The following is a 12,510-nucleotide window of genomic DNA, read 5'->3' as shown; positions in this document are numbered from 1 at the left end:
TGATCTCTGCACACGTCGGAGGCGCTGTAACACACACACCTACAAGGTGCTGTGGGAACACCACGGGGCAGCCTCTTCGCAAAAGAGGAACATCACGTACGAGAGGCTTTACTGAGTGGGGGACACCTGAGCCATGTAGGGTTCGAAAGATGCCAGCCTTGAGAAGCACAGGCCTGGGGAATTACATGAGGAAGGAACCTGGAGGGGACACAGCCGGTGTCGGTAAGTGAATCTCAACACAGAGTTCCTGGAGGGTGTGCCTAAGGGGGGGCGTCCTCTGGGAACTAGAGTTTTTCTCAAGGGAGGTGCGTTTCAGGCCATGTCCCACAGGGCTCCAGGGCTCTGAGAAGAGGACACAGGGGCCGGGGTGGCGGGAGGAGGGCCGAGCTCGGCTCTCACCTGGCCTGGGCCCGAGCAGCCTCTCCCCTGGCGAGCGAAGTGCACAGGAGCTGCGCCCAGCGGCCCTCGGTCACCCCCGCCTGGGTCTCCATCAGCTGTCCCGGAGCTCCCAAGCAGACGTGCGGGTGGAGGAAAAGGCCTGTGCTTCGGACGACTGCTGCGGTGACAGATGGCCATCATAGGTCTAAACTGACAAAACAGACCCCATGAGATGCCATGGGGTGACTTTTCAGAGTCATCTTTTTAGGGACTCCTTCCTTCAGAGATTAGCCTGGATTCTTGTTTTAAAGCTGTGTTTCTCCAGGGGGAGGCACCACATGTGGTAGTAGGAAGAGCACAGCTCAGGAGTCAGCCAGGCTTGGCTCTGAATTCTTGCTGTGTCCATGGGCACACCACACAGCCTCTATGAGCCCCTTGTGGGACATGGGACCTGCCATACTTGTAGTAAAAGGTTGCTGCGACGGTGACACAGATGAACGTAAATAAGGGCCGGGATCCTCCAGCATCACGTCTGATCACTCCCCCTCCACCAAGGTCTGGGGCCTCTTTTTATTCTCGAGACACCAAAAGTCATTTCATGAAGCTGTGGAGCTCAAACATTTGTTCCTCCCACCAAGAGGAATGAAGTGTTTCCCCGAAATTGCTGGTAATTTTTCTACATCTGCTCAGCCATCCATGACAGCAGAAGTTGGCAAACTCTTCCCATAAGTGCCCAGATAGTAAACATTTTGTGTGTCATGGATTGTGCTGTCTCTGTCACAGTGGCTGAACTTTAGCCGGAGAGTGACAGCAGCCAGTGACGTTACGCCCCCGTCAGTCAGACCAGTGTCGCTCTGCTCCCGTGAAAGCCTTTTCACAAAGCAGCCTGGATTTGGTCTGTGGGCCAGGGTTTGCCAACCCCTGATTTTGAGTCTAGGGAGGTACTGGGTTTAGGGACTGGAAACATAAAAATGTATGAGCCGCACCTCTTGGTCCTGGAGGGTTTCCCCCAGTGACACACCTGCCCTTGCAAGCTCCTGAGGGGTGTTCTGTTTGCAAGAAGACAGCATTTGGGGTAACAGACACAGCAGGTACCTTCTGTTGTCCTTCCAAACTGACGTGTCCAGCACATCAACCCGGGCAGACCCAGATCCCCTCCGTCTGCAGCAATGAGCGCCCCAGACCTGCAGCGTAAACCTCCGTGATACATTGTAACGCTATTAAATGCTGCTTGGCGGTCCGTGGCTAATTTCTAGGTGACAGTTTCTGTTGTGTTTGCAGTGTCTTTAAGGAAATCCTGCATTCACTCTCCAGTTACACCAGGATCCGACTGGGAGCAGGTTTGGACGCTGGACTTCGCACAACCCCGCTTTTCCTCGGTGTCTTCCGCTTGCCCTGTGCCTCCGTTTCTCTGGCCGTTCAGTGGGAGTTAAGGGTGAAATGAGGCAGTTTGTTCAGTGCTTCTAAACTTTTTTCTTTTTATCATGCTTGATAAAGAAAAGGCCCCACCTTTTCTTTAAAAGAAGCTCTGCCTTGGAAAGTATCCGGGAGATGGGTCAACATAGGAGGTGCCTCTGCTGAAGAAGGGCTGGGGGAGGGGTGCAGCTCTGGCCGCTGAGCGAGCCCTCGGGGCAGCTGCTGGCAACACTGGGAACCTGTCAGGAGTAGGCAAGACCCCTGATGTGGCACAGGTTCACAGAAGCCTGCGGCGGGGAGACCCATCCACTGCTCAGCCCTGGGTGTCCTCTCCTGTAGCGGGCACGAGTCTGGGTTAGTCGAATGCTCTCAGCTTCTGCTTAAGAGAGAGTCCTTCACTAGAGACTGGCTGAGAATTTATAAGTGAAGAGTAGCTCTACGTTAGTAATTAAGCCTAGAGAAGCTATAGACAGTTATTGATTTGTACTTTTCTTACAGATGAGCCTTAAAAAAAATCTAATGATGAAAAGGCAATGGGCAGACAAGTTGGCAGATATCTGGCTTGTGCAGTCATGGTGATGTGCGTGCACACATGTGTGTGTCTGTCTGTCTTGTCTGTCTGTGTGTGCACCCTTGCACAGCAGCTTCCTGGCTGTTCCTCCTTGCCTGCCTCCCAATCTCTCTTCTGCAGCCAGGGTGACTTACTCAGACATGGGCTTGCCCAGTGTCTCTCTTGCTTAAATCCCTTCGGTGGCTTCCCTCTGTCTGAGCAAAGACCAGAGCCACGCTGTTCCTCCTCAGGCCCCAGCCCTAGCCGCCTTCCCTCCAGCCTCTTTCACTCATCACCTTCCCAGACACGCTAGTTAGCCCAGTTCATCTCCGTGGACATCTCACACTGTAATTGTGTTATCAGTTGTTCAAAGACCATCTTCCTGATGGATCATATGCTCCGTGAGCCCCAGGGTTTCACCTCCCCTGTTCCCTGCTGCCTCCCTGACACACAGCATCTGGCCCTTAAGAGGAACCCAAGACAAATTTGTGGACTAAGTGTCTGAGTAAGGAGGGTGTGTGCGTCTGTGGTGGCACAGCTGGCCCTTCACTCAGAGGTGGGGGCTGCTGGGCCCAAACCGCCTGTCTGTCCTGCCCAGTACCCTTGAACTCTGTCCACGAATAATGAGGGTAAGTGCCACTTTGCCAGCACCTGGTCTCTGCCAGGGCTGGGCGGGGTGGTTCTTACAGGCTGTCTCACGACAATCCCTCCAGGGCAGCTTCTGTTACCTCCTTTTACAGGAGGAAGGGGAGGCCCAGAGAGCTGCAGCGGCCTGGTCTTGGCCACACAGCTAAGTCAGAGAGCAATCCCAGTGACCAAAGTCCTAGCCCAGTCTTTTTTTTTTTTTTTAAATTCAAGTGTTTATTAGAATGAGGAAAGCAGTCACAGCACATTATCATTTTTAAAGGGCTGATAAATACCACCATGTCCCAGCACCCAGACAAACACAGTCGTTTTATTACTTCCCCACCTGCCGCACTGCTGCAGTACTTTTCCTCCTACATTTTTAAGTCATATACTCTGATAGTCTCTTTAGGAAAAGACAGTGATATTATAAGATCATTTTCTGTGCAGAGTCTAGAAAGATAATTCAGTTGTTCTTATACACTGTTGATCGAAACTCATTTTTTTCCAATAGCCTATTTGAAAATTTTAAGGTAGTTTTGGAAAAAAAGTTCACAGTGGACTCTTGTGATTGTACCATTAGCATTTTACTGTATTTGCTTTGTCATCCATGCATCCCTGCATCCATCCATCCATCCCTCCCTCCCTCTTTCCCTCTCCCCCGTCCCATCAGTTCATCTTTTCAGGAGGATGCTTTTCAAAGTAAATTACACATATTAGTATATATTTTTTCCAAAATACTTTAGCATGCATATCATTGACCATGCATGTCTTTTTTTTACAGTTTTTTTTTAGGTAAAATATACATGTGGTGAGATACACATGCCTTAATCGTATGCTCACTGTTGAGACAAGTGCATACACCTGTGTCCTCCACATGCCTGTCAAGACATGGAACATTACCTTCGTCCCAGAAGGTTCTCTTGTACCCCTTCCCAGCCAGTCCCCACGCCACTCTCTCCGAGGCAGTCACTGTCACGTTATTTTTTTCCCCATTACCAATATAATAACATTTTCTTTTCATTTTAAATTTCAAGGTGGTTAAATTTAGTTTTTAGAAGGGTAGCAACTCATATATAGGATAAAAAATGTATTCAGTAAAAGTTTTTCAGTTAAAAAAAAAATAAATCTTTTTCTTGCCTCTGACCCTGGCTTCTCAGGGTTTGCCCCTAGAGGCAACCTCAGGTGGCGGTTTCTGGCGTGTCTTTGTAGAGTGGTTAATGCAGATCCAAGCACATAGACTTGCCTGGCTCCCAGCTTCCTCTTGAAAGTTGTGGCTCAGCTGCCGTGTTGCTCTGTGTCCTGCACTTACCTGTTGACCTTTGACCTCGGAGATCACTCCCTGTCAGCAGAGATCTATGCTGTTCTTTTGGTAGTTGTGCAGTCGGGTTCTGACTGTCTGGGTGTCTCAGCAGCCACTTCATTACTTGTTTCCAGGCTTTTATTGCCATAAATGGTGCTGCACTGAATGTCCCTGTGTGACGTATCTTTGGACGTACGTTGTCCACGTGTCTTGATTAATTGGAAAGAAACTAGATGTTCATTCTTGGTAAATTAGATCATTTTCTCCCGCCCCTCTCCACTCATCCCTACCCTCCTCCAACCATCCATTTACCTTTCTGTCCACTTGATCATCTGTACATCTGTCTGTCCAGTGGCAACATCTTCTGAGCAGTCAGTATGTGCCTGATACTGTCTGAGGCTCTGACAGTTTTGTCCTCGAGACCCTCACGGTCTTTTGGGAAAAACAGACACATCGAAACTAGTTCACAGAGTGTGCTAGCGCAAGCATCCAGGACCACTCAGAGGGTAGAATTAAAAACTCTTTAAAGCTCTTGTTTGCCAGCTCTTTGTATCCCATTCAAGAGTCTTTGGCCTCAGCTGATACCGCTAATTATATACTTGTTAAACAAAAGAACAAGTTAACAAACAGATAAACACAGACCCCTGAGAGTGGTCCAGACCCGGGCAGCTGCCTCCCGGAGGCGAGGGAAGCCCGGGCCTGCTCTACGTTCAGAGCGGCAGGTCTGGGCCTTCCTGGCCTCCAGCTCAGCTGACCAGGCTGGGAGACCGAGCTGTGCCTGTCACACGCTGTTCCTTCTGGAAAAGTGAGGTGAGAAAGCAGGGTGTTGGTGGGATGGGAAACAGTTGTCGTTTTTGACAGTGCAGAGTGAGAGCTAATTGCTGAAGGGAAGGCTATTTGAAAAGAGGCACGTGTGAGGAAGTGACTGGAGAACGTAAATTACAGGTGTCACTCCGTGATTGGGACGGAGGTCTGTTGTCCTGTGTTGTCTACCCTTTTGCCTTTTCTTCTGAGCAGTGGACCGAGCGCCCTGCAATTAGAAAACAAAGAATATGATTCTCTTCCTTTGGTTCCTCTTATCTCCAAACTAACTTAGCCTTCTCATGCATGACAATTTCGAATTTGCTCCAGAGCCATTAAAAAATTGATTGACATTTCAGTTGGACTGGAACCTACACCATCATTGAATCGTTTCCTCAGTCACAGATGCTCAGTCAGTGCGCACAGTGGGCCAGGTGCTGTGTGAACGGGAGGACGGAGAAGCCGCTGTGCTCGTGCTCGCAGGGATGGACCAGCACACAGTGTGGCGTACTCTCACCCTGAGCGACGGGAGTGAGAGGGGGTGGCGGAGGAGAAGTGGCTTCGTTCTGGTGGCCAGGGAAGGCGTCTCGTAGAAGTTGTATTTTAGCTGAGTCTTGAAAGATGTGAAAAGAGCTCGTTGTGCAAAGAAGTTGGTGGAAGAAAGAAAGGAAGAAAGGTGACTTACAGTAATACTTGCTTCGCAGTGTAAATCTAAGGATTCAGTGTGTGAAAACATTGGCGCACAGTAGGTATTGCACGCACATCAGCCCCCCTCTGGCTGCCATCTTTGTTGCTTTCTAACAGGGCTCACCATAGGATTGCTGTGGAAGAAAAGCAAGTTTGCTGAAGCCCTGTGACTTCTCTAACAATCAGTGGAGGCTGCCTTGTGTCCCCAGAGATGGAAGAAGGCCTGGGGCTTCCTGGGGAGAAAGCCAGCCACCTTGGACTGGGCCAGATCTGTGCCTTGGCCTCCAGGCCTGGTACCTACCAAAAATCACCCTGTGGTGACAAAGGAAATGGCTTTAAGAAAGGCCTCAGGTCTTAGACCCTGTCCGACACCCGTGCATGTCTGCGCTTGAGCAGTCGAGTCCCTCCAGATTTTCTTTCCTTGTCAGGGGTCTCTAGACACCAGCTGAGCCTCTTCAGTATGAATCTGGGTTCCTTCAGCTTCTAGGCATCCCAGCACACGAATGCAAAATGCAAAGAATGAGGAGTTCGTAGAAGGGGGTGGTATAGCTTAGTGGTGGGAAGTGCAGGTTCTGGAACCAGGCCACCTGTGTTTGAGCCCCGCCTCAGTCACTTCGTGGCCGAATGCCTGTTAACTTTTTGCAGTATCTTTTGTTGTCTGTCAAACTATCCGCAAACGTCATGGCTTAAAAAACACAGCCATTGTCTTACCTCACATGAGTCTGTGGGTTGACTGGGCTCAGGTTTTCTGCATTGCGTGGAGCCGGCTGGGCTGAGGTCCTCAAGGCTCAGCTGAGCTGGGCAGTCAAGGTGGCGCGCTCATCCATCTGTCCATTGGTGCTGGCTGTCCGCTGGGGTCTCAGGTGGGGTTATCGAGTTTTTCAACCTGGAGAAAGTGGTGTCCCTAAAGTCACTGAGGCTGAGGGAGAGGCTGCTGAGGAACCGTGGGCTGGGAGGGTCGGGCTGGGCTCCTGGCATCTCCACTTCCTCTGTGTGTATTCACACTGAGCCATCTTGGCCTTGCCCGCGAAGTGGAGGTGACACCTCTGCCCACAGAGCTATTAGGAGGGTGGCGTGGGAAGAGCTGTTACATAGAAGCACTTTGTAAAGCAGGAAGGCTTTGATGATGCCTGGTGGTGGTGTCACTGTGTTTGTAGGCCCCTCAGGACTGGAAATGAGGGCGACCCCAAGGAAGGGGAGGCCTCCCTGTGCACCGTCACCACCCGCCTGGGTCCTGATGCTGCTCCTGGGACGAGGTGTGGTCTCTTCCTGTGCCTGTGGCAGATTGGCTCGCTCTTTCTTCCCTTCTTCCCTCTCTCTCTTTCTTTTTTTAACTTCCTGTTTAAGTAAGCATTTATTCAGCACATTTGTCCTTCTTTTGGCAGAACCCCCTGTATCTGAACCCCCTCCCCAGTTTTGGGAATTCCCACTCCGAGTGGCAGGTGAGCCAATGTTGGGGCTCCACCTTGGCGTTGAGGGGGGCCTGTGATCAGCCCTCCTGTCCCTGCTCCCCAGCCCCCAAGCAGCGCAGGAAATCCTGGGTCAGGAGAGAGTGGGAAAACTTCTTCACTGATGCAGCTCAGAAGCTGACTCTCAGTGGGTCTCTCCACATCCTCGCATATGCAGCTCCTGGGGTGTTTGCTCCAGAAAGATCCAAAAATCCTGGCTGCTCTGTTTCCCCAGCATTGCGCTCTGCCTTTCCCTGCACTCGCATACAGCCCCCTGATTCCCCTGACCACAGGCCAGATGGCGAGCTGCCTTCTCTGCAGGGCCGGGGAGAAGCGAAGGAAGACCATGCTTATTCGTGCTCCGTGTTGAGGGGGACCAAGGAGAAGGCTACATCGCAGAGATGTGTCCTCCGAGACTCCCCAGGGCCTCAGGAAGTCACAAGGATGTTTGTGGCCAGTATCAGTAGAAAGTTGATTTTTTTCTTACAAAATCTCTGCCGCACACTTCTTACCCTACCAGAATATGAAGTCAAACCAGCTTTCTAGATGATTACTGTAAACCCCGGAGGATTTCTAGCTCCATTCTGGGTAGGCAGCTTGAAGAGACCACATGTTAAGACGCTGAGTATGTTTGGCCATCAGTTATCATCCTGCAGTTGCCGTGCAGCCTGGCCTGGTTTTCAAGATACATTCCACCAAGCTCAGAAAGTTCAGATTCTTTTTCCAGCCAGCGTCCCTGAAACCCAGGCAGACACATGAATGTATCCTGGCTTGCTGATACCAGTAATGCCAGTAATTAGAAGAAAAGCTCCTAAATCAGAAGGATTTAACGACTCCCAGATGCTTACATCCCCTGGCCGAGAGGTTCCCTGCAAAGAAGCATCCCTGAAGGGAAATCTGAAAGTATCTGTCAGGAAAATACCTTCTGTTTAAGGAAGCCCTTTGTTCATATCATTGTAAAGTGACATCTGTCCTTATAAACCCCCCCCCACCTTATCTTTTGCTTCGGTCCTTCTGGTCACCCAGCCCTTGAGCCTGGTGGGGTGGACATAGTCAGAACCTTCCTTCTTGTGAATGAGGTTCCCTGAGTCCAGGCTCTGGTCACGTCCGGTCTGAAATGAGGCTGCACTTGAAGGCAGTGTAATGAGGTCACTGGTGCCTTCTCAGCCTGTGAGCCCTTCCTCTGCCCTGCTTACCCGATCCTCACATCTGCCAGAAGAACCTTCCGCAGGCTCAGGTGCTGAGGGGAAGCCCAGAGCAGAGAGGCTGAGAGCCACCCCGCAGCCTCGCCAGAGAAGGCACTGGGTTCCACGTGGAAGTGCCAAGGGGAGAGTGGTGTCAGGAAGTGGAGAGGGGTGTGCATCAAGAGCCTGCCTTGGCCCTCTTCCATCCCTGATGCAAGAAGACTTGAAGGCACAGTTCTTACATCTTGGGAGGGAGAATTGGAAAGAATATTTTATTTACTTTACATAGTAACGTGATACACACTTAAATTAATATATAATATGTATGTATTAGTGGGTGCACGATTAATGTGTCTTCATTGTAGAAAGTACAGAAAAGTTCAGATACTTGCTACAAATGCATCTGACTTTTCTCTCTCAGATATCCCGCTTGTCTTTCAAATCTCTTTTCATCCTAACCTTATTGATCCACGGCCATTGTAAGTTATATTTAGGAATCACACTGGGCATTTGCAGTTCATAGCATTTTTTTTTAATTAAACAGAGACCAGGAGCTTTTTTCTATGCCATTAAAAATTAATTGAAAGCACTCTTTCGGTGGGAGAATACATTTGAATTTACATTTTTAATTGATAGTAGATTGTTTATAAACTCTCAACAATATGAAAGAGTGTTGAATAAATAGCCTCAGTCCCTCTCCACTGCCTGGGTCCCACCCCCATCTCCCTGGGCCCCGCCTCCATCTCCCTGGGCCCCGCCCCCATCTCCCTGGGCCCCGCCCCCATCTCCCTGGGGCCCCGCAGGCTGCTGCCCCTTTGACTGATGCCTTGAACTGCAGTTGGATAGCTTCTTCATGCAAAAACAAACAAATACAGTTTGATATTCTTCATTCTCCATTTTTGCACCCCAGGTAGTCTATCAGACCCACCCCTGCACCCTGCTTTAGCTATCACATAATGGTCTATCTAGAGAGGTTTTCATAACAGCACGTGGAATGCTATCTCATTCTTCAAAAGCACATTTAAATTCTTCTAAAGCAATTCACTCGAAAGATAAATTTCTTTAATCTTACAGAAAGATAGCAAATGAAAAATCAGCCTCGTTCTTCTCCCCAGTCTCACTCCTGATCTGTTACCAACAATAGTCACTGTTACTATTTTCTTATGTACTTTTGCAGAATTATTTTTGTGCTTGTACCCTCCTGAGTATGCATGTGTGTAACTCATTTTATTAAGCCAGGCATCTCAAATGGACATGCCATAATTTCTTGAATCATTCCTCTGTAGCTGGACCTTTAGATTCTTTTTTCTTTGCTTTTACTTGTCTCAGCATGGAAGGAGGAATGATCTTTGATGTAAATTTTGGTTGGTGTCTTTGATTGTTTCCTCTGGATAATTCTGGGAGTGTGATTTCTTGGTCTAAGGATGTAGACATTTTTAGGGATCTTGGTACACACATGCTCCTGGCTTCCCCCCCAATAGATTGTACCATCCCTCATCCCAGCCACCCAGAGGAAAAGGATGGTCACTTTGACAGCAGAGCTGCACTGACCCCCAGCCCAGGGAGTTCCTGGTCTTTTGAAACTGATGTTCTTACAAGTGGCTAGACAGGTTTCTCCTTGTTGGGTTTGAAAGAATCTCTCAACAGCAGCTCCTTGGCAAAGCCTGCTGCCTGGAGCCCAGTTTAGTTGCTTAGCTCCATAAATCTGTAAAAGGCTCACTGGGCCATTCTCCCTCTGGGCTGCCATGTTTGGGGTGAGATACCCCTAGGAACGGCAGGGCAGATTCGTGTCTAGTGTCAAGGCTGACAGAATATACTGCTTTTCCTTCTCAATAGCTGTTGTATAATTATCACAGAGCATGAGTCAGTGATGGGGAAGCTCCGACCTGCCAGGCACTGTTCCACACACCTTACACATATTAACTCACCTGGTCCTCAGAATAGCCCTGTGAATACTAATGTTGTACCCATTTTACAGATGAGGACACTGCGACACAGCAGTCAAGTGACTTGTTCACGGCTACACAGTCAGGAAAAGGTGGATCTGGGATTTGACCGTGAGCCGTGTGTTCCCAGGGCCCAGGCTCCACCATTACTGTGTTCTCCTGATTCTAAAAGAAACCTGCTGTTTCTTTAAGAACCACATTCTGGTGTCTTCTCATCCTCTGTACAGACAGGACTTTGTCAGGTCTCACCTTCTCCTCTCACCTTATAGCAGGCTTTTCTTCTGTTTGCTAAGGGTTCGTAGCAGAAAAGCCAGCCAGACCTGGATTTTTATCCCTTTCCCACGTGTGCGACCTTGGACAAGGTCTACAGCCTCCATGAGCCTCAGTTTCCTCATCTATGGGGGGCGGGACAATACTCTTACCCTGGAACCATTATCATGACTGATGCAGATGGAGGATAACACGAACGCTCTGACAGGTGCACAGTGTGAAATGAACGTCCCCTTTCCCTTGTCACCCGCAGCCTCCCCCGTTCCACTTGGTTTCTGTTAGTTCCTCTTTGTTTGGATCCACATTCTTAAATTCTCTCTAGTTCCCAGTCGATCCTACCACTAAAGGAAGCTCATTCCAGGGTACTGTAACGTCACGATTTATTGAGCATCTGCTAGTGCTGGCCATTTGGTAGCCGCTTTATGCAGCAATTTCCATCACGTCAGGTGGTCTAGTTTCTTTTACCAAATCATATTCCCATGGCGCCCTTCTGAGTCAGAAGAGGAAGTCTTGTTCCACCGCCTCAAATTGCTCATCCAGGTGAGGGGGAAGGATGGAGCTATTTGGGAGACAGACATTGGCTTTTTGTGTTTACACACCAGGTATGTCTGTGTGTGTGACGTTCATCGTGGTGACGGTGAATGTTTGTTCCATGGCACATTTGATGTCTTGCCTCTCAGATCCTAATTAAGTCTTTATAGCTCCCAAATTACATGCTTTTACATGCCTGTGATTATCTCAATAGGATTAACAGTCCTTTTTCCATAAAGATGATTGAGATCTCTCATGGTGGCATATTTTTATTAGTGTAACTCCATCTCTAACCATCCTTCCACAGAAGCTCTTACTGTTTTCCAGTAACTGCTTTTTCACCTCGTTCCGGACAGGAGATGTTCAGGGATCATGGAGAGGCAGAACCCTTCCGTGATCATGCAAACCATGGTAACCACGATGTTTTCTCTGTCTCCCCTCCCCCTCTCCTGACGGCAGGTGCCTGGAGATTTGAGTCAAACGTCCGAAGACCAGAGTTTGTCGGATTTTGAAATGTAAGTCTTCTGTGTCTGCTCATGAGGGGCCCTTCAGAAACAGGACTCTGTTGCTTGGCTTGTGTCCCAGAAGACCACAGGGGGAAGCAGAAATCTGTTTAAATCTGCACAGCTAATTTGGTTATTGTAGAGGGGGGAGATGTTCACCTGCAGCCGGAGTCTGGCCTTCAGGTGTGTTTTTATCTCCCTCCTTGGGTATTGAAAAACAATTTATTTTTTTGGCTGACAATTAAGAATTGGAAGGTATCACATGAAAATGTAAATTTCTCCATTTTCTTTAAAAGAAGAAATCCCGGCAAGGCCACTGTCAGCTCGAGCTGAGCAGCAGTCGCGGCTTCCGCACGGGGCGCATGTGCGTCAGCTGACCACAGTCCCCACTTCTCCCTATTGCCTGACCCTGGCCCGCTCCACTCATCCCACTGTCTGAGTGTCTCCTGTTAGAACTTCTGAGTTTGCAACCCTGGAGTATTGGAAATGACAATAGTTCAGTACATTGGTCTGATTTTTTATTGGATTTAATTCTACCTGCTGCCTCTGCTGATTACCCTAAGGAATTTGGTTGGTCTTCAGACTGACTCTTTTGATCAGGTTGCCTTGTTTTGGGGGCTGAAAATTTCCTTGAGTTGGTGAAAAGAGTAGAGCGAGTCCTGGGTTAAGGCCAGGCAGGCACTCTCTGCTCTCTCATTGAGTTGTGCTGAGGGGAGGAGGGTTCAGCCTCCCCAAGAGAAGGTGGCATCCGGGGAAACCTGCTTGTGGAGAGAGGGCAGGGCATCGGAAGAGCATTTGCTCAGAGCCAGGCTGAGCCAAGTTGAAATCTCAGCTGCAGGACTCACACCAGGGTGACCTTGGGCAAGCCA

At 49.3% G+C, this 12,510-nt stretch overlaps 1 protein-coding gene across 3 annotated transcripts in view; it reads left to right on the top strand.

Annotated features, from left to right (window-relative positions):
* SNX29 (sorting nexin 29) overlaps window positions 1-12,510 on the top strand; it is a 478,692-nt gene that overhangs the window by 315,136 nt on the left and 151,046 nt on the right. For all 3 annotated transcript variants that reach the window (XM_072942171.1, XM_072942172.1, XM_072942173.1), the window contains exon 17: window positions 11,598-11,653. In XM_072942171.1, the coding sequence (XP_072798272.1) occupies window positions 11,598-11,653 (56 nt within the window). The remainder of the gene's footprint in view (window positions 1-11,597; window positions 11,654-12,510) is intronic.

Source organism: Vicugna pacos, chromosome 18 (genome assembly GCF_048564905.1).
Source record: "Vicugna pacos chromosome 18, VicPac4, whole genome shotgun sequence".
Classification (NCBI taxonomy): domain Eukaryota; kingdom Metazoa; phylum Chordata; class Mammalia; order Artiodactyla; family Camelidae; genus Vicugna; species Vicugna pacos.
Note: the sequence above shows the minus strand (reverse complement) of the source record. Positions and strands in the feature narration are given on the sequence as shown.